At 41.3% G+C, this 22,614-nt stretch overlaps 1 protein-coding gene across 17 annotated transcripts in view; it reads left to right on the forward strand.

Annotated features, from left to right (window-relative positions):
- Window positions 1–1,642: 1,642 nt before the first annotated feature.
- The window catches only part of NEB (nebulin), a 200,570-nt gene continuing 179,598 nt past the window's right edge, over window positions 1,643–22,614 (forward strand). For all 17 annotated transcript variants that reach the window (XM_035008051.1, XM_035008034.1, XM_035008039.1 and 14 more), the window contains exons 1-10: window positions 1,643–1,731; window positions 2,353–2,437; window positions 2,967–3,031; window positions 6,577–6,618; window positions 8,259–8,456; window positions 10,484–10,591; window positions 11,066–11,170; window positions 12,206–12,310; window positions 12,962–13,066; window positions 18,365–18,469. In XM_035008051.1, coding sequence (XP_034863942.1) covers window positions 2,996–3,031; window positions 6,577–6,618; window positions 8,259–8,456; window positions 10,484–10,591; window positions 11,066–11,170; window positions 12,206–12,310; window positions 12,962–13,066; window positions 18,365–18,469 — 804 coding nt within the window. In that variant the 5' untranslated portion in view covers window positions 1,643–1,731; window positions 2,353–2,437; window positions 2,967–2,995. The remainder of the gene's footprint in view (window positions 1,732–2,352; window positions 2,438–2,966; window positions 3,032–6,576; window positions 6,619–8,258; window positions 8,457–10,483; window positions 10,592–11,065; window positions 11,171–12,205; window positions 12,311–12,961; window positions 13,067–18,364; window positions 18,470–22,614) is intronic.

Raw genomic sequence — 22,614 nt, forward strand, 5'->3', positions numbered from 1 at the left:
TTATTCTTCCACAGAGATGGCCATAGATAGGGCAGGAAAATTGAGTGGTTCTTTCATGCCTAAGGGGACATAGTTCCAGGTTAGCATCAGAATGCTTATGCTTTTTTTTTTTTACTTTATACGATTTTATATTACGTGTTTTAAAAAATGGGCCTGAATTATTTTTCAATTCAACACCATCTTTTTAAAAATTTTTTATTATTTTTTCATTTTTTAAAAGATTTTATTTATTTATTTGACAGACAGAGACTCAGAGAGAGAGAGGGAACACAAGCAGGGGGAGTGGGAGAGGGAGAAGCAGGCTTCCCGCCGAGCAGGGAACCTGATGTGGGGCTCGATCCCAGGACCCTGGGATCATGACCTGAGCCGAAGGCAGAAGACACTTAACGACTGAGCCACCCAGGTGTCCCAGTTCAACACTATCTTTTAAAACATAATGAAGAGTAAGTCAATTCTAGTTTACATCTGCCAACGGAATGATCTCATATTATATGCATATCTCTTAGTCATAAAACCTGTCAGAACATAGAAAATGAACAAGGTTTAATTAGTGAAGATGATAAAATGATGCTCAATTTTATTTACCACCATATGAATCATGGAAGGGGGAGAGGTACATATGTTTGAAATGTGACAACACTTCCTAACATTTAGCTAAAAAAGAACTATTACAATAGGTTTAATCTCAAATCCATGCCAAGATACGGGTGACCCACAGGGTTTTTGCCTTAATACAGAGGTTTAGAGAGAGATTAAATCAGTGAAAATTGTCTTTAGATAGAAAATTGCTAGGTAATTTTTACAAACTCAGTGTCGTACACTCTGACTTACCTAATAGAGCATTATCTTCTCCTGGTAATTTACTGATTTCAATTTTATCTGTTATTGCTGTTTGGAAATTGAACCTTTTTGTGCTTGCATTCACACTTTGCCTCTAGAAGCCTCCTGACTAAATCGAAAATCAGAAACCCAGGTACACATGAAAGAGGCTCTGTATTCCTAGCAGTGCGGGCCTTACCTAAGGAGGGAGAAGATAATGAATATGGTCTCCGTATCCACCTGCCCCGGTTTAGTAATAGAAAAAGGATGGGGCCTATTCTCTCTAATTACACCCTGTGGCTGTCTTAGCTAGGGTCACATCAAATATTTTCACCTGTCATTTCATCTTTTCACAATTTTAAACCTTGTTTTTGCCAACTTGAGGTTTCATGGATTTTATCCCTCTATGTATTTCACATCAAGGTCTGGAACTTACCTGTAGCTCACCTGGTGAGCTGGGGAAAGGGGAGTATGTTTACCTCCATGAAAGGGGGACAAATGGCCTGAAGAAAGCAGCTACAGAAGGGTCACAGCCCCTCAAAGACACACTTGTTTTATCCTAAATTCTTTTGCACAAGTATGGTATTAAACAGGGTTGCAGGAGATGAGAGGCTAAACCTAAATTGGAACCCCATATGCTAGAAGTTAAGTAAAATTCCTTTACATTTGAATAGCTCTAAGCAAGTAATTTGTTACCCTTTATACTTTAGTGGAATTGACGAACAGGTGGTTTTCGGAAGATCACTCAGTATATTTAGCTTCTGAAATTCGAGCGACTCCGGATCTCATTGGCGGCTGGCGCCACGTGGTAACTCCGAGCGCAGGCACCACCCTGGCTCTTGCCTGGGGTTCTCAGGAGGGAAGAGTTGGGAGAGGCTTTGCTGCTGAGGAAGTTGACTTGATAGACTAAAGGTAAGGCCGGTTTATGGCTTTTTCTGTGATGTTCTTGCTGGAGATGTTCTGCAGCTTCCCTTGAAGTATTTTCCAAAGTTTGGGGTCCTAACTGGGGAAATCAGGGACGGAAATGTGACTAGGAAAGTTTGTAACCCTTTTGCCCTCCTCAGGCCCTACTTACATCTGCCATGTGTTGTGTGATTAGACTCCAGTCCTATACTAACCAACCTACTGCCCGACTGAGTTGGCTCTCTCGTCTAAGAGACAAAACTTTAAGAAGTTTTTGCCTTTGACTTCTTTTTTTCAAAATATATTAGTATGTAAAAGGATCTATGTTCTGCATTCCTATATTTATCCTGTTCTACTGGGCGTCATTTGCCTCCGAAGGAGTGGCAGTTTTGCCAGCTTAACAAAACCAGCCATGGCGGGGGTATTGGTTTACATGGCAAATATCTCTGGCTGAAGGGACAGCTGTTCCAGGTCATCATCCACTTTTATCAAGAGAGTCCCACTCTCTGGCGTCAAACTAAGAAGGCCTTGGGAGATCCTTCCATTAGTTCCTGAATTAGAAGCTTAGACCAAAGACCCACAATCTCATATGTACTTCAGTCAATGCTTTGCACATTTCTTGTTTTTCAGGTTTGGAGAAGAGCTACAGAAGCAGAAGAGAAGAATCCATACAAGCCAATGGTGTTCAGGGAAAAAATAACCCCATTGCCTTGAGGTTTCTATTTTTTCTTGTAAAGCTATTGACAGATTTGTTTTTCTGTGTTCTAATTTCAAGCATAGGATAGCCTGCTACTGTGTATTAGAGCAGTGGAGAGACCTAAAGCAGCCCTCTTAGAATTTTGGTGCTGGCAAAAAAATTCTAACTTCTGGAAGCTTAACTGACCTCCCTTTCACTACTACTTTCGCTTGAAAATGCTTTTCTGCAAGTATTTAGAAATTTAAATGCCCTGTTTCTTTGAACCCAAATCCTCTCACTTTCTTACCTCTGCTTCCTTTTACAACTTTAACTAAATTGACCCTGTAGCTCGAAGGAGCAATACCTGACATGTCACTGAGGGAATCAAGAGAAGGTATTTGGAAGTCTGTGGTTTTTAGACCGGTATTTAAATAGCTCCTCTCATGTAGCCCGCAACAGTCTATGGGTGTGTGGGGTGGATAAGTCTCAAATTCTGTTTTTACAATGTTATGATTTCAGCCCTAGGCACAGATTCTAATGTATTTTCATTTTTCTGGAATATGAAAAGTTTGTAGGTGCCGCTACTACTCTGGGAAAATGGCGGATGACGAAGACTATGAGGAGGTGGTGGAGGTAAGATGAGAAAGCTGATGCTGACAGCCAAGTATTTTATGTGGTGACAATCAAAGCCATGTAGGTGAATTAATCATTTGAAAAATACATCGTCTATTATAACCTCACAAAGAGTCATTATTAAAGCATGAGAAAGGAATATTTTATGTTCAGTTTCACTATAATTATGTGGGATTTAGAATTGAAAAGAAATAGCACTGTTTCCCACTTTTGCTTCTCTTTAAACTCTCAGAAAAACGTGGTGTAGGGTAAAGGCAGGTTTTAATTTGTCTTCTAAAACTATCTTCTTCCCCACCTGCCAACCCTCCTGATCAAAAGGCCAGAGGAGATGAAGGGACAGTTCCGAAAACTGAACTCTTCGTTTCCGTATAGCAATAGGGAAAAAAGGGCTACTCGCTCTTTGCTTCAATCAGCTGATTACCTAGAGGGTGATATGGATTCAATGTTCAGAATGATATACTGCGGAGATTTTATATGAGATTTTGTATATATGTAAATGGGCACAAGGTGCCTGTAAATATAAACTCTTCATGCTCACAAGTGACATTTGCGGCCACACTTTCTCACCAACTCCCATTCCGTTTCCCTAAGGGAACAAGACTAGCTTTTGCTTTTAAATTTTGGTGGTGGTGGGGGGGGGAAGACCAAAGTGAACATCTTGCAAAATTTCCTCTGGGTTATTTGTGGACATCTGGCATGTTTTACAAAGCTGTTAATTGTTTGTTTTATAAAATTTTGTTTTTTATCGTGTCTAGGTTTTCCTTCACCAGCCTTTGCCTTCAGCTTCACGTTCTAGAATCTCAAGGCTTGGAAGGCTATAATCCCTATAGATACATTGCCTTTGCATCTGAAAGTGCTTAATAATTTACAATTAATGATGATCTAAACATAGGAAAATCTCCAGGTGCCTAAGATACTTGGAGGCAGTTTTGAAAACCAGTGTTTTTTCATCAGAATGAAATTAAGAGCTACCCAGAACCAAATTCCAAATGACGGTGCCAGAATTTGTCTTTGGAAGATTATTTTAGTGACCAGTCTATATTTAGATAAAGAAAAATTTGTTCCACAAGTAAAATTAATTTTATCACTGAAGGATTTAGGAAGAAAACACAGAATGAATCTCCTGCAGTATAACAATGAACCTCTCTGGCTTAAATGCCAAAGCCTACATTCTCAATGTTCAGTATTACTAGTGTGCATTTTACAAATGTCCCCATGAGTTAGAATAATCACTATTAAACAATGACATAGTTGTAAATTAAATTGCCTTCCCTGCGGTAGTAATACCAGTAATAATTTTCAGCCTCCAAGTTAAAAATCCCTTCTTTTTTCTTAAAATAACTCCGTTCATTGGTCACTGGAAGTTGTCCTCGGCACTAGACCTGATTGATTTAACTAGATGTCATAAAAATGGAGGGGGGTATTTTTAGGCATCTCATCCTTGCCATTTTGTTTCTATTACTGCTTCTGGGTCTGACCAGCAGTTGCTAAACTGATAGACTTCCTGCCAGGGGGTGTTCAACCAAGGTGTCTCCGATCTCAAAAAAGATGCCATGAAGAATGGAATGGTGGCAAATTTGAGAAAATGGTCAGGGAAGAGTTCAAAGCCAGGAACTAACTAGGAACTGGCTCTAAAAAGATCTTCTAGGGGCCTTGGACAGCTAAATAAAATTGTACTATCACTCTTTCCTCAAACTTAAACTTGGATAGTGCATCCTCACTTCTTTTTCTTTCTATCTAATTAGTGGCACAGCTCTAAAAAAAAAAAAGTGGGATTTGGCATATAATTTAATGCCAACCATTTGGGTAATGTTGCTTTTTTTATAAGCTTATTTCTAAGATACGTTTACCAATGGTGAGAGCCCAGCAAAGGTAAAACTGGATGGCTACCAAAGAGCTGCTTTTCCTTGGGTGCTAAGAAAATCCAAAATAGTTGTGAATCATTCATTTTAGTTTAGTGTTTCTTCTCAAGTCGCTGACATTTTATGTGGCCAGAGACCTGGTTCTCTGTGGATCATCATCGAACAGTATTCCCTAAAGGGTCCAAATGATATTTCCCATGTGATGAAGGCACAAGCCTATACAAGAGAAATTCTCTATCCTGTGGGAGCTGGGGGTTTCTCTCGCTATGCGGAAGGACATACAGATGGACATTAGATTTTAAACTAAAGAAGCTGTGCAGGAGCAAAGAAAGTGCCAGAGTGAGGGGCATTAGGCAATGTTAGATTATACTAATCTTCCTGCAGATGAAATAGAGCCAGTGGCCTATCGGCAATGGTTAAATAACTTGATAAGAGTTCACTGAACTGAGGGCGGAAGAAAGGAGGCCACCTGAGGGAAATTTTGTAGGCAGAGTTTTTCCCTTTGAGTGTATATTTTGGTGGCAGAGAAAAGAAAAATGAAGCATACAGTGATATACATTTTGTAGACCAAGAAAATGAGCCAATGTTTCATTTTTGTCCCTTTCCTTGTGTGCCTTGGCCTGAGTCTTTGCTTCTGTTCACCCAGCTTTGGCGGGTGAGGCTGGGGGCAGGATCCCACTCCCCTTACGCAGCTGAAACAAAATGTCAGCCAGCTCCCATCAGCATCTATTTATTGCTGGTGACGTCAGAAGTAGAACACTGTGTCAATTGGCCATTTAAGTTTAATAGTAAAAGACTGGCTAATGATAACAATGCACTGTAAAACCTTCAGAAGGAAAGGAGAATGTTTTGTGGACCATTTGTGTGTGTGGGGGGGGGAGTTTTAAGTTATTAGTTTTTAAAATCAGTACTTTTTAATGGAAACAACCTGACCAAAAATCTGTCACAGAAAATTTTTGAGACCCATTAAAACAAAAGTTTAACGAGGAAAAAAAAAAAAAAGTAGAACAGAAGTAGGTTTGATTTCAGATCCAGCCTGCAAGCACCTCCGGGCCATCAGTTGCAAAATGCAGCCTAACTTTCCCACATATTGTGCTTGGAAGGTCTTTGCATTTTTTTCCTTCTCCCCTTGGCGTTTGCAGATTTTCATCTTCGCATCCTTTCAGGACCATCGCGCTATATAGGGATGCACCCCTCACTCTGGAAGAGACTCTCCTTTCTTAGTAATCAGGGTGGTACAGGGGTAATTGAGATGTGTATATGCTTTTGGATCTAGTCTTTCTAGATTTGTTTTGATTTATTGTTAGTCACAAACGGTGGTTTATATCAAGTTCCTTTCTGCCCAACCCACATACTCAGCATATTGTTCTCCTATTTTCTCTGCAAATTATGCCCTGGGTATCAGAAGAAAAGGTTTTACTTGTCGTAAGTAAAATAACTTCCCCTGGCAGATAATCAGCCTCAGACACCTTTCTCCTCACCCTGCATCTCCTTGCCTAGTCTGATGGCATTCACGTTAGCTTCCCTGAAGTTTCGCCAAGCTAAAATGGGTTCCTTCGTGTACTTCCTTCCCACACAGAATGCACGCCGCCTGGGCTAGGGAAATAACCCAGTGGTTCAGCTGAGGCAGAGGAGAGGTGACTTGTGCTTTGTTCTCATGATTCCTTTGTGCTCTATTTGTAGTATTACACAGAGGAGACAGTCTATGAAGAGGTGCCAGGAGAGGTAAGACCCAACCCATGTCTGCACGAACTGCATGCTGATGAAAGCAAGCAGAGCCTTCCCTTCCCACAGACTCCCAGGACTACAGAGCTGGCAAAGGGAGAGTCTGAGAGAGAATCTCTCACTTGCATGTGCCCAGCAGCTGATGGTCCAAGAATGAATGCTACCTGTTTGGCAGGTTATGTCACTATTTTTGCTATTCAGCTCATCCAAGTGGCTGGGGATGGTTTCCCCCGTTGTTCGTGTGGTATTATTGGTGTAGGTGGTACTAATAATAATATCAGTGGCTACAGGCACTCTCTGACTGTAGCGATCACATGGCCTTGGACAGGTGATTTGCATGGGGACCCACAGTTTTATTGTTTTGAGTTGTAACTTGTGGGGCACCACCTCTGCCAACAGGGATGGCACCTCCAAGCCTTTGTCCCTGATGATGCAATGAAATGGTACTTAGATTGTAGCACAAAGCCTTTCCCATGAATATTCCAAGGTGGAATTTTTTTTAGGGTGAAATACCTCACTCATGCTTCATTTTCTGAGTAGAGCTGTTTCTCTTGAGCATGACAAACGATGATGGCTATCCCTGGAGCCTGCTCAAAGAGCTTGTGACTGCATGAACCCTAACAGTAGTAGATGCTGTAAATTGGTTAGTTTCTCACCATCAAGCGTACATCAGTAATGGCAGAAAGCAACCTATTAGCAATGATCTAACAACACGAGGGGAAGTTGTCATAGATGTCCAATGTCCTTGTTGCTTTGGTTTCTCTTTTCATAATTGATGCTAGGACTCTTCCTTCAGTACAGCGGATATTAGCTGTGAAGGAAATCATGCTGTCGGATGGATTGAAGACATGGCTGCTTATCTTCTTTTCTTTCATACAGTATTTTTAACCTTGGACTAGACCTAAATTTGGGGCCTTAGTTTCTTCTACTATACAGCCTTTTGTAAGAAACCGTAATTTCCCGCCTACTGCATGCATAGGATAATTACACCCTTATGTTGTCATCATTACCCTTATCCACCCAAGCATTTATTAGTGTCCATGGCACTCCAGTTCACATTCATTAACTAAGCCAAAAGAACGGTAATCACTTGCAAAACTGATGTGATTCGTTCTTTTAACAGTCATTATTCTTTGTGTAGGACTGCAGGGACCTGTGGGACAAGCAACCAATTTTTTCTTAGACTCATTTAAAAGTGAATATGAAGTCAAGAAGTCAAAGCTTTATTTGATCATCTTAATCATTTGTTCTCTGATCCCAAGTTTGCTTTAACTCTACCCAAATGATTTAAGAAGATTTTAAATGTTTAAGAATATTGTAAATTTCTGATTTTTATCCATCCTGAAAGCGTTTGGTTCCTTTCTACAAATGGAATTATAAGGCACTGTAACAAATTAAGAAGGAGTAGTAACCTTTTGACTCCACGCCCTCCTGAACAATCAACATTCAGATTTATGTAACATGATGTACCTTCCTATGGACAGAGCGTATGATGCCTTGCTTTGGCCTGTTTTAGACATGCAGAAGTAACACTAGGGATTGAAGTCTGACTTGCGATCAGAATAATGCCTCTATGCCAAGTTCATGCGATCACAGTTTTTACTTCCATAACAATGTTGAACTGCATGTCCCATTTTCAGACAATAACCAAAATCTATGAAACTACGACAAGCACATCTGACTATGAGCAATCAGAGCCTTCCAAACCCACACTGGTACAGCCAGTCCCAGCAAAGCCAGTGGAGAGGAAGAAGGTTATCCGGAAGAAACTGGATTCTTCGAAGTTCATGACCCCCTACATTGTACACAGTCAGAAAATGCAGGAACTCTTTAGCCCAGTAAGTTTCAAACAACTTCTGCTAATCTGGTTTTATTATTGAGAAAGTTCTGACTCTGTTTTGGGTGCTGGCTGGATTTTGTTTCTCAATCTTGGGTGAGACAAAGACTTACCTGCAGAAATAGAAGCTCTTGTGGTGCTTGATTTTTCCTCTCATGTAATTCATTGTCACCGCCACAGTATCAGAGAAGGCATCCTTACTGAACTTATTCCCACAAAATAAGCAGGAGGCCAATTACAAAGCATTTATTGGTATTTAATCACAATTTGTTAGCCAATCTAGAATCATGAAGTCATAAATATAGATTCAGTTGAAATCCATTCACGGAAGTTAAATAACATCTATTTAAACTGAGCAGAATGCCCCTTAAGTAGACTAGTTAACAATATGTAAAAAGATCTTTAAGAGTTGTATGGTAAAGAAGTGTAGTTTAGAAAACCAGGATCAGACTAAGAGCTCATCTGAAATGAGGATCAGAATGTTCAACTGTACCCTAGAGCAGTGTTGGGTTGTTTTTTTTGTTTTTTGGGTTTTTTTTTTTCAAGATTTACTTATTTGAGAGTGAGAGAGAGGGAGAGAGAGCGAAAGAAAGCATGAGCAGGGGGTGGGTAGAGGGAGAAGCAGGCTCTCCGCTGAGCAGGGAGCCTGCCAGGGGCCCGATCCCAGGACCCTGGGATCATGACCTGAGCCGAAGGCAGCCGCTTAACCAACTGAGCCACCCAGGCGCCCCAGCACCGTGGTTTTTAACTGTGGCTGCACATCAGAATCCTCTGGGAGCTTTAAAGCTACTGATACCCAGGCTGTTCTGGTTTAATCAGTCTGAGGTTGAGACCTGTACATAAAGATTTTTAAAAGCTGCCCGGCTTTTAAAATGTGCAGCTCAGGTTGAGAATCACTGCTGTTGAAGGTCCCTGGTCCTTAACTTTCCATGTACAGTTACACTGTATAGCAAGTTATACTGTCAGCAGAATGATATCCATTGGAATGGATCTCATTTGTTGATTGTCCATGTGGGCTGAGGTCTCACTAGGTGGCCTGATTGCACATCCTCTGGCAGCTTGAAAAAAAATGAAAAGCAGCTCAGGGGAACATTGGATTATATAGGACTAAGGGCTTAAGTCAAAAGCATCCCGTTGTGATTGGTCAATAAATGGCCATGTTTGGTTTAGTGTTAACTCCTGGGGACAATTTGGCAAATTTCTAGTTCAGATTCTTGAATGATCTAAAACCTAGTTTTCTAAGGCTTCGATCCTTCCTCCTTTATCATTACAGTATTCAGCAAAAAGAGAAAAATTTTTTTGTCCGTTTATTGCCATAAGATCTCATAAATTCTGACAATAATATCCTAGAATTTCTGATAGCCTGAAGAAAATGTTGGCAAAGGTTTATAGTATTTTTAAAGTGGTTAGTGATAAAATCGAGTATAATTTAGATTGTTGACTACATTCAGGAGTACCATTGAAGCATTAATAATGATAAATTATGCACATTGTTATTAAAGCAAGATCTCATTGTATATTTAGCGGAAATAATAAAATTGCATTCCTTTTCAAAATACTCCATAATTCAGACTTTCCATTAATTCAGCTGGTGTCTCAGCTATCCAAACCATCGAGCTTTAGCTGCAACTTCTGAATTGAAAATTTTTGCATTGTATTAGCAATCAAATCTTTTCAGACAATTTCTATATTTTCTAAAATTATTGAGGTTCAGGCTTTTCATGTGTGCACTCAGACAATAAAAACATTGAGAGAATCATTTTAGGGCATTTTCAAGACGATAGTCTGTAATAAAATTTCTACTGTCTCAAGTATCCCACCATGTTTAGGAAGAACAATTAACAAATCTATTTTAGTTTTTGCTGAGAACCGGTTAAGGGACAAAAAGAAAGCTGTTACAACTGATACTGTTAGAACTTGCAAGGTTTTTTGTTTTTTTTTTTTAAATCAGAAGGGGATGAATGCATTGCCTGAAATTCCTGCTGCTGTCTTGTCAGGTTTTAGGCTAACATCTGATATTCTTTTCAGAATAAATACAAGGAGAACTATGAGAAAGCAAAAGGACAGCCATCCACAATCACAACTGATACCCCAGAACTTCGCAGGATCAAGAAAGTACAAGATCAACTCAGTGAGGTGGGCTGCATTGCTAAAATAAAGGAGAGAGACATGTCAAAAACATGCCCATCACTGGGAGTCGAGGGCTTTAATGGGTATAGAGAAAATGAAGAGTCAAATTACTGTGAGCCAGTCCCGAAATCTAGAGGAAGCACTGACTGTAGATTATGTGGCTCTAATGTGAACCCCAAGAGATTTCTAAAAGCTTGGCTTAGCAAGTTAGCTAGGAGATGATAGGAGATGGGAAGTTGGAATTCACTGTGGTCCTCCACGGAGGAGTGCAGGGAGGCTGAAATTCAGCCAGAAAAGCAGATATGCAGTGAATGTAGGGGCTCTGCAGATCTTTGGAGATCACGGTTTTCTACCTAAAATGTATAAACTTTGCTTTGTGGTGCAGACATTGAGTCATTGGGTTAATGCTCTTTGGTTATAGATCTCCTTTAATATACTCACATGGGCATGCCTATCACAAACTCTGCATTATTTCTGCAGGTTAAGTATCGAATGGATGGCGATGTTGCTAAAACTATCTGTCATGTAGACGAAAAAGCAAAGGACATTGAACATGCGAAGAAAGTGTCGCAGCAAGTCAGTAAGGTGAGGTCATGATGTGGATGGCTGGGATGCTAAAGCGCATGTAGGTGACCTCTACCTGGCCTTAGGGGAGAAGGCTGGACGGGCCTGATCCTGCTCGCCAGTCTCCCTTGAATCCAGGGGCACTGTGAGCTCACAATGGGGGGGGTGGGGGAGAGGGAGAAGCAGGCTGCACACGTGTCTGCGAGGCCATGCAGATGACTGAAGTGGGCCGTAGGGCTGGTGGTGGCCTGGAAAGTCTCTGCCCTGCAGCTCAGCTCCAGGCAGTTGCTGCCCAGAAGGCAGGCCCAGTATTGCCAGAGTCTCTTACTTATCTTCAAACAAGTCAGGGAGCTTAATTTTTTATGAGAAATCCTCAAATTTCAAATGTAAGCTACTAATTAAAAACCTTTTTAAAAAATACCACATAAGTCAAAAGAAACATGTCCACTATCCCGATTCAGCCAATGGCCAAGAAGGTTGCAGCCTTTGAAAGGAATCTATAGGAGAATCCTAATCACAATTTAGTTTAAAAAATCAGATGTTTCACAAATAATACATTATATGTTTTTAAAAAAAAGCTAGGAGGAGAAAATGAAGGGGGGGAATTGGAGGGGGAGACGAACCATGAGAGACTATGGACTCTGAGAAACAAACTGAGGGTTCTAGAGGGGAGGGGGGTTGGGGGGGATGGGTTAGCCTGGTGATGGGTATTAAAGAGGGCACGTATTGAATGGAGCACTGGGTGTTATATGCAAACAATGAATCATGGAACACTACATCAAAAACTAATGATGTATGGTGATTAACATAACATAATAAAATAAAAAAATAGAAAAAATCAGACGTTTCAAGTAAAAGCTTACCAGTGCAGGAAAAGTATTATGGGATGTGGACATAGTCAGCGTTTTCCCAATCGATGCTAGTAATGCATGGGCACAAGGGCAGCCTCGGTGTGAGGACACTTTGAATGTGAAAGACTTCACAGCACTCTGTTCTCTACAGCCTCATGCCCTTGGGGGAGACATCAGCCACAGGTCCTCCGCTCTTTCTGTCTAGGTTTTATACAAGCAGAACTGGGAAGACACCAAGGAAAAGTACCTGCTTCCCCCTGATGCCCCTGAACTTGTCCAGGCAGTTAAGAACACAGCCATGTTCAGTAAGGTAAGGGCTTCTGCTCTGTCGCTACTTCTGTCCTTCCCCCATGTAATTCAGAGCAATAACCAGTCCTCTTGATAATCTGGAATGCAGTTTCCCAATCTCTTTGTGAGTATCCTTGAGCCACGTGGGGTGCAGGGGTGGGGGTGGGCACGGAGGAACTGAGAGGAAAGCTCTTGAGTAGTGGAAGAGAGGGTCTTGGTGGGAAGCCGAGCAATGTGGGGGGAAGAAAAAGTGGGGAGAAGGAAGATGCACCTGGGAACTGGCTCTCAGAGCCCCTGGGCTACACTGTGGGTATTTCTGGCTATCACTCTTATTAAATGTTTGTTTCGTGACAGAGACTAAGCAGAATGCCTCCGGGCTCCTTACACTCGCATTAGTCCTTGTTGTAGGAAGTAGGTAAAGTCCCAGAGAGGAGATGAAACAAAATCAGACGCATCTACCCTTCTGAAAATAAGATTTGTCAGAAGAAGCAGGACAAGCTATTAATAAATATGACTTGGACTGAGTGGAAAGGGGGAGGTTCTCTGCAGATTCCATTTCCCTTTACTCTTACCTTGCCCTCGGTTCTTGCTACTGATGGATGAATTCAAAATTGTGTATTTCGTGTAAGTGGGAGCTCACTTTCTCATAACTTTTCACCCTTTTCTGATTTAGAAACTGTACACTGAGGACTGGGAAGCTGACAAAAGCTTGTTTTACCCGTACAACGATAGCCCAGAGCTGAGAAGGGTGGCCCAAGCCCAGAAAGCCCTCAGTGATGTAAGTCAAGTGCAGTCAACATCATTTGGGAGTGCGGTATCGGGACACCTCAAGTTATGTCTTCTGGCCAGACGTTCATTGCAATTCTTCTTTCAAAAAGACTGAATGTCATTATAGCAGATGAATACATCTAGAATCATTACGATGTCTACTTAGATTTTATAATTAATTAATCCCAATCTTGGGTTTTTTTTTTTTTTTTTATTAGGTGAAGAACCTGAGTCTGAGACCACATAGGTCATTAGTGGCAAAGCCCAGATTAGAAACCTGGTCTTGTGATCCCAAGACCAGAGTTCTTTCCACTGTAGCATGGGCCCTCTGTCCCCTTGTCTGGAGTTGAAGTTTTTTTCTGTGACAGTAGAGTGACATTTAAAAAAAAATCTTTTTGGGATCATAGACACGTTCCCAAATATATTAAGTGAAAAATGTCATTGAAGGCTTTTGATTTGCTATCCTAATTCTGAAGTCTGAATTGTGGTGTGTCCCCCCTTTTCTCCATGGACTGACACGCCTGTCCAAACATGTTTGTGTAGTTATCTCACAAAAAGCTCTTGCCGTCAGGTGTACATAGAGGATATTTCAGAGTTGGCAAAATATCCGCAGTCCCCACTGGCCAGAATTTTAGTGTCTTCCACCTTAAAAGCAGTTTATTAGAGGGACTTAGCAGACCTAACAGAGTCCTTAGGTGGAAAGCACCAGCAGTAGCAGAGAGCTCCCCTTCATTCTAGCACTTCCCCTTGTTTTGAGGAGCTTTATTTCTTGACCCCTGGATTTGCTAGAGGCTGTATTGACAATCCAAAGACTACTGCTCTCGTCTTCAGGAGAGCCCTGTTGTATAAAATAACAAGTTGTTTTTCATTCAGTTGTCAACGAGACCCCTCGAACCTCTCACATTCACTATGGACTTAACAAGTCAGTTGGCATCTTGAAAATTACTGGGATTTACTTCTAATGGATCTTAGGATCCTATCTTGTTCTGTACTGGAATTATGCATACTCCTTTGATGGTGTCTCCAACTTTTGAGGTCTTAATCTTTTATTGCCTCTCACTTGATATCATTTGCAAATTTAGGGGACATATTTCTATCCCAGTTTTCATATAATTGATTAAAATATAGCATAAGTGCTGTGAATTGTGTAAGACTGATGAATCACAGACCCGTACCCTTGGCACAAATAATACATTATATGTTAGTTAAAAAACAAAGAATTTTGCCCAGGACCAATGGTGCATTCATAGGCTTCAGTTTGATGAGGTAAATACTTAATAAATTCTTTTTTCATAATAAAAAATGATATAATAAAATATAGCATAGGTATACTTCTGTCTTTCCATAGAGTAAGTTAGGAACTAAAAAAGCCATTACAAAAATTTAAAGCCATCTAGTACACGGTACCAGTTTTAATGTGTAGGGACCTCTTGCTTCTCTTTTAAGTTAGTCTTTTGGTTCTGTATGTCATGAATAGATAATATTGTGTAACCTTTATCAAGCAATCAGTAGTTACTTATTTAAAGTCCATTATGCATGCATAGCTGGTGGGCTAGAAAAGTATGACAAGTTTTCATCCTTTCTCTCAAGACTTTATAATCAGGCTGGTAAGATGAAATTTTTATATATTAAACAATAAAAATTTTTTTCAAAAATTTTAGGAAGCAAATTCTATAGTCTAATCCTTGCTGAAAGACAGGACACATACAAGTAATTAGAGAAAGCCATGTGGAAGTGGAAATCCCAAGGGAAGGAGGACAATGAACAGGAAAGTCATTTCAAGTAGAGTACCCTTGAACAAAGGGACAGAGGTGAAATGAGTCTGGAGGGGACAAAAGAAAGTGAATGCTGTGGGTGCCCAGTTAAGAGGGCACTTTTAAGAAACTGGTAGCAGGACCTTGAAAATCAGACAAAATAGCTCTGACGCGATATGGTAGTCCATAAGAGAGAACATACGATTTTTGGAGGGGAAAATAATGTGGTAAAAGTAGGATATGGAAAAATTCTGAAGGACAATATAGTAGATTGGGACTAGGAAAAACTGTGATCATTCGAAGAAGACTGTTTTATTTATACAGAGGGACCAAAGGGATGACAGGGACAAAGGAGAGGAAGAAAGGAATCTGAAGGTAGTAAGTATTTTAAAAGTGTTAAGGACATTGGATATTGGAGATGGAGTGAAAGGAGCCACAGAGCAGTTTATGACGAAGTCCGCTAGTCTGGGTGTATAGGGTTACAACAGGTGAACAGAGAAATGGAGTTGAGATGATGGAACATTCTGACCAAGGTATTTTATGGATAAATTAGAAACTTCGTCCTATCGCATAGGTGTGAGAACAGGATGAGAGATGAGTGTTTGAGAGTCCTCAGAATCAAAGGGACAGCTGAAGACCTGAAACTGTATGAGGGAGGCAGAACAGTGTATGGCCAAGGGCAGGGTTTTGGATGACACCCATTCTTAGGACACGTGGAAAGGAGCCAGCAAAAGAATGAGGGAACAAACAGAGAAGTTGAAGGAGAACCAGGAAATGCCATGTCATGTAAGCCTAGGAAGAGGTTGCCAAGAAGACACTTAATCTCCACGTTTCCCTTTATCCATAAAATGGAGAGATGGAGGGATATCTCCATGCCACTCTAGTGCTATGGACTTTGAACAGTGAAAGTTTACCCCATTTTTTGAGATAGCTCAGTAGAATACATAATGGAGAATATATAATAATGAAGGAAAATCTTCCCATCCTTCCTCAGAAAAACTTGACCGTTAAGATAGGGCTTTTAATTTTATTGCAGGTTATGCACCAAGTATCAGATTACCAACATGCCTATTAATACTGTTGTCCGTACCATGAACTTCTGCAATTATTGGGCACAGAGCCCCAAGCAAGCTGTTGTTCACAGAACATACCGCTGGGTAGGCATGTAGATTTCAAACTAAGCGCTTGGGTTTGGAAGCTTTCTCTCCCTCTCCTGCACCTTGTTCCTTTTTCTCTGAAACCTACTTACCATGTTTTTCCTGCTATCTGAGCAAAGACAAAATACTTTGCAAATACCAAGAGAGTCTTTAAGTTGATCCAATGTGCAGAATTCTAACTAGACAGAATTCTAAACAAGGTTCCTGAGAAATTAGGACTTCTAAATCTGATTTCTCTGAAGGTATTTGACAGGATGTCATACTTAGTAAGCATTTCTCCTTCTCTTTAGATAGGATGTTGCTTATTCTCTGAGGACTTAGCCAGCCATGGAAAATACCAATCGCCCTATGCCTAAAATAAAGTCTTCACTACTTAAAAATTGAGCAGTGGAATTCATATAAATGCATTTTAAAATTGGTCTTTTGCATCCCCCATTGATTTAATGTTCATAAAAGCTTTTGTTATAGGCAGTATGTAGATATTATTGGGTTAAGACATAGTTAGACTTGGTTAGCGCATGAAGATGATGACTGGGACCCTGGAACTATCCAGACTCTTTACAATGTAAATAAGAATACCTCCACGTGGAAGGATAATATAATTTGTATATGTCTCACAAGTGAGTAGTAGAAGAGTTGGGATGATAAAACTCCTCTGGAGATTTCCCCCAATGGCCCCAGTGTATAAAACACACATTCAGAAATCAAGTCATTGAACCTTTGCTCTGGTCAGGTTCTGTGCACGCCACAAGGGCTCCCAGATGAGAGGTTATGTTTTCTGTCCTCCCAGAGCTCCACAGTCCAAGGAGGGACAGATAAGTAAACAATGAATCATAGTGTCCAAGAATTCCTTTAAAGGAGATAAGGGCCAAGGTGAGTGAGATCCCAGGAGAAAGTTCCTCAGGTCAGCGAGAGCTCAGGAGGGGAAACTGTTGCTTGTCCTGAGCCGTGGGGAATGAGCAGCAGTCTGCAAGCAGATGGGGAGAGCTTGGAGCTGGGGCATGCCAGGGAAAAGGGAACAGCAGGTACAAGGTCCAGAAGCTTAAGAGGATTTCTTGTGTCTGGGGATCTACAAATAGTTCTGCATTTTTGGAGGCAGGGGTCAAGGCTGGTGGTAGAAAAGTCCCTAGTAGTCAGTGAAGGAAAAAAAAAGAGGGTGAGAGCGAAGGGGTTGCATGATTAATGGACATGATATTTTCAGACAAGAGAGGCCTTTAATAGGCAAAGGAAAGGAGTTAATGAAGAGGGAGCGGTTGAAGCTGTCAAGAAAGAGAAGAGGTGACGGATGGAGCTGGGTGCAGAGGGCTGCTGGAGGAAACAGCAGTGTGAGTGCAGGGGTCCTGCCCTGCAAGGGCTGCTTCTCTGAGCCATGTAGCAGGTGGGAGGGGCAGGGATGAGTACAGGGAAAGAGAAGTATGTGTATATAGCCTTTCTTTATGAAAGAGGGAGCTGAGAGTTGACTGGGGGTCTAAGGACAGTCTTGGGGTTTTATGCTAGCCACTGAATAGAGACTGACCAGAGATGCATAATGGGATGTTCAAGCTTCCTTGGAGGCAAAGTGGCAATTCTTACCATAAATTCCGAGTAGTGGGCACAGAGCCCCACGCAAGCTCTTGTTCACAGAACGTATCACTGGATAGGCACCCAGACTTCAAGCTAAGGGTTTAGGTTCAAGAGACTCCCTTTCCCACCTCTGTACCCTTTCCCAGTGGCCCTTTTAATTGTGCTTATTGCATTGTCCTTATCCAATCAGTAGAACTGTGTGATTTTTTTCAGCAGCACTCAGCATCCTGGATAAAAGCAAAGGAAGTGTGCTGTTGAGTTGATTCAGAGCTAGGGGTTTGGTAGCTGGTGTGATATAAAGACAAGAGGTTGTAGGACACCTGGGTGGCTCAGTCGGTTAAGCATCTGCCTTCAGCTCAGGTCATGATCCCAGGGTCCTAGGATTGAGTCCCACATTGGGCTCCCTGCTCAGCAGGGAGTCTGCTTCTCCCTCTCCTTCTGCCTGCCGCTCTCCCTGCTTGTGTTCTCTCTCTGTCAAATAAATAAAATCTTAAAAAAAAAATAAAGACAAGAGGCTGGGAGTTGAGGATGCCAGTTAACAGAGTAATTTCAATTATAAATCATGGCATAAAGACAAATGGAAGGAACCAGACCTAGGGTTAATAATCTTGGAGAAGAGGGAAGACTTAATGAGATAGAAATCCCTAGTAATACTGAGACCAAGGGTGTGTCATATCTGCAAGGATACATTACTGTTATGTGATACACTAACGTTCAAAACTTCAGATACAGATGAAAACATAGTTTTTTTAAAAAAAAAATCCAACAAACAGAATCTGGGATGTAGAATAATTTTCTATGGTTCATGAGCATCCCCATCTTTTATTTTGTCAGATTGCCTACAAAAAAGGTCATGTTGAACAGCAATCTCAATTCACAACGCTGCCGGATCCTCCAGATATAGAATTTGCTAAGAAAGTGACCAATCAAGTGAGCAAGGTAAGTAAATAGGGCTGGAACACTGTCTCCCTTGAAACCTCTGGCTTAATCATCTCAAACACCAGAGAAAGTAAGTAAGGGGAACCCGAAGACCCAACACCAACACTGAGAGTATTTTTGCAATATGACCCTAAAAAGTACAGCAAAAACAATACATCCGTTAACACTGTGGGGCCATGTTAATAAATGTTCGTGATCGGTAAATGTGAAAGCTGCATTTTAAAAAACAGAACCTGTGTCCTGATGTCATTTGACATCGTGACTTCAGAAAGTGCTACTAACCAGAACTGAGTCACCACACATTTTCTTGGAGGATCTGATTGTCTTAATTCAGTGTGAAGAACCTCGTACGGTTTTATGCTCTCTGTCAGACATGGAGAAAATAAGAATGCATGAGTGATCTCTCAGACATGGCTCAGTTTGACAGCCGTGGGCAGTGCACCTCATAACTTTTAAGCTTTGTCTATATTTAGGCTGGTAAGCTAGCTCTGTGGAATGCAGACCTCACAGAGAATGCCGAGAGACAGATGTTCAACTGATGACCAGACCCATGCTAAAGTCCTATTTTAAATTGGTTCAAATCAGGCCACTTTCTCCTGGGATACTGCTGCTTTTAAATACTCTTCTTTGCTCTCTGTGGAGTTCAGTCCCAATTTGGTCTTCTGCTTCAATTTTGGGGGAACCTCAAGGTTTCTATCTTGTTTAGGTATTTTGGGGGAAAGGCTGTCTCCAGGAAAGGAGAAGGAGAAAAATGATCAATGATGAAGTCTATTCAGTGATGTTTTTAGTGTCTGATATTACAGACTTCTAACTATAACCAAGGGCTATTTGGATAATAGATCTGATAAGTACAGTAAATTTTCACTAATAGGAATACCATGAACCTGAAATTTGCCCAGGGCAAAGCAGAAATGAACTTTAGAACTGTCCATAAAGAGCTGGCCTGCTGAAAATATTGATACTTAAATAAAATTAGGGAACAAGGATAATTGATCCTTTTTGAAGAAAAAGAACAACCTGATTTCAAATGGTCATTTAGAAAGAAAAAAATCTATTTTTAATTTTTATTTGAAGCATATTTTAAACGATATCTTACTAATGCAACACACTTTTACCTTATTTGAGTGTGCAGTGTGGGCACTTGAACATGATAAAAAAAATAAATCCCTTTCCAACTGCTCTATAATCAGTCTCCACTAATTTAGACGTGCCAGTTAGTCTAGAATTGCACTCTTCGATGTAGTGGCCATCAGCCACGTGTGACCATTGAGCATTTGAAATGCGATTGTATAAACTGAGGGTCCTATATGCATGAAATGGACACTGGGTCTTGAACACTTAGGACAAAAAGAAATGTGAAATAGCTCATTGTTTTCATATTGATTACATGTTGAAGTCATATTTTTGGACCTATTGGGTTAAGTAAAATATATTATTAAAATTAATTTCGCACCTGTTTCTTCTTGCATTTTAAAAATTGGCTACTAGAAAATTTAAAATTACAGTGGTGGCTTGCATTATATGCCTGTTGGACTGCACCACCACACCCAGATATGGTGGCATCATTGAACATTTTGAAAACCTCACCAGTGCTGGTTTTGCCCTTATGGAATAACAATATGAGTCAAGGGAGGATGGCTGTGGATGGAAGTCACCAGATCTGGCTGTTCATCCCAGTCTTACCCAAATTCCAAGTTTTTAAAGGCTGCTGTGCATCCAAAATAATACTCACTTTGGGAAGAAATGCTTGTGATTGGTAGCAGTCCATCCATCAACAGACCATCCCATGAGAGAGGACTAGGGCCGTGGTGGAGGAGAGAGAGGTGATTGAGCTGTGGGACTTGCCTCTGTTCTCTTGAAATGTTCCCCACAGTCATGGGCTTTGACTCATATTTCAGTATTATCATTTCCTTGCTTTCCAACATGAATAAAATCTCCTTTATCTACTCACTCTTAGGTATTTAAATTCAGTGTTTCCCAGATCCATCCCTGAGTCTTACAGCCTTCGGTTCATATGTTAATATAATGATTGTGTATCTGCAATGATTATAGGGCTTATATATTATACTATTTATCAGCTTTCCTTACTGTATCTGTCAGAATCCGTTCTCTCACCTTTGTCTTTGGCCGAAGCCACCAGCTCCATGCCAGCACTCGTCCTGACTCCGCTGTATTTTGTAGCTCAAACACAGATGGATAGGCAGGCAGGGTGGTTCATGTAAGCAAGCATTCCCGTGAGGTCACTGTGCACTCTACAACCAGCCGAAAGTGGGATTCTGAATGCAACATTGGGCAGTCCCTTTAGTTTCTCTGTCCTTGCCTCTCTGCTTCCTTCTAGATTCATAATGTGAGGAAAAATGTGAGATTTCAGGCTAGAATTTCCAGTGATACCTAACTGGGATCTAGAGTTGAAAGGAAGAGCTCTGTTTCCTTTACTCTCCGTGCACACTCCTGCCACTTTCACCACACCAACCAATTCTCTGACACTGACTCAGTGTCCTATAATTCAGTTCAATTCCGACATTATCTACCTGGTGTTCGCCTCAGATCTCACAAGTTAAGGGCTCAGACCCACAAGACAGGCCCTACTTCAGACTACTAGTCGTAAATCTGGACCTCCCATACTTCTGACAGACTGGCTTAAATCCAGGGTTCCCATGACCCACTCCTCAGGTTTAATAATTTGCTAATAATTGGCTCACAGAACTCAGGGAAACACTCTCTTATGTTTATTATATAACAGAGGATACAGATGAACAACCAGGATAAAGAGGTACCTGGGGTGAGGTCCTGAAGGGTCCCAAGCACAGGACCTTCCGTCCCTGTGGACCTGGGGTGTGCTACTCTCCCAGCATGTGGATGTGTTCACCAACCTGGAAGCTCTCTGAATTGTGCACTTCAGGGACTTTTATGGTGGTTTCATCACATAGGCCTGACTGATTATTAACTTCATCTCCGGCCCCTCTCCCCTCCTCAGAGGATGAAGGGAGGGGTGGAAAGTTCCAAGTTTCTAAGCATTGCTTGGTTTTTGTGGTGACTAGCCCCCATCATATTGCTATCCAGGAATTGTCTCAGAACAAAAGAAAACCCAGGGCATCTGGGTGGCTCAGTCGGTTAAGCCTCTAACTCTCGATTTCGGCTCAGGTCCTGATCTCAGTCAGGGGATTGAGCCCCGTGTCGGGCTCTGTGCTCGGTGCGGAGTCTGCTTGTCCCTCTTTCCGCGCGCTCTCCTCCCCGTTGTCAAATAAATCTTTAAGAGAAAGACAATCCTATCACTCAGGAGATTACAAGTGTTTAGGAGCTCTCCATTAGGAACTGGGGGCAGAGACCAGTATATATGTATTTTAGTATTTCACTAGAATATTTTTAAAAGCATCTTTCAGTAAATATTGCTGCACAGCACAAAGATGCCAAGCTCTGATCTTCTAAAACCATGGAAACCCCTCTATCACAAAGAATTAGGGAGAGATTTCCATAGATTGCACTAGAAGAGATTTGATTGAGTTAGGAAAGCAGCCCTGGGCCCACTATGGGTTTTATGAAAATATCACTTGGGACCCCCTCCACCTGTCTGAGAGGATAGCATTTCTATGAATGAAGCTGTCAGAAGTCCCAGTGTTTAGCAACTCACAGAAAAACTGAAGTGTGATTAACTAACAGGCTTTGTATTCCTTCCATTTGATAACCACATCAAAACCACAGATGCAGATGTGGAAAGTAGAAAATAGAGCCATGTGTTTAAGTAGGACATTAGGGTGTCTAATTTGTGCCCAATGCAAGCCTTTCAGCTCATTTCTGAGGAAGCAATTTTACTACATCTATCGACATGCAGTTACTCTCTTGCCCACAGAAGGTGTTCCAGAGCTTGTAATTGACCCAATGTACTGTCCTCTGTTAAATGAACACAGAATCCTAGAGAAAGTTAAATCAGTTCTTGCTGCCAGGTTTCCATTGATTGACTTCAAACATGACAGAAGGGCTAGAGTGGAATTGGAGGGAAAGTTGGGTGTTGGACCCCTGGTATGGCTAACCCATCTGTGTGTACCATGTAAACACTCAGGCCTTGCTGCCAGACATGTAGAGTGAGACCATTTGGTTGACAGAGGAGGTCCCACGTGGACACACACCTCTGTCTTCCCCTCATT

The sequence above is a fragment of the Mirounga leonina genome, unplaced genomic scaffold (assembly GCF_011800145.1).
Source record: "Mirounga leonina isolate KUSES-001 unplaced genomic scaffold, KU_Mleo_1.0 Mir_151, whole genome shotgun sequence".
NCBI lineage: Eukaryota > Metazoa > Chordata > Mammalia > Carnivora > Phocidae > Mirounga > Mirounga leonina.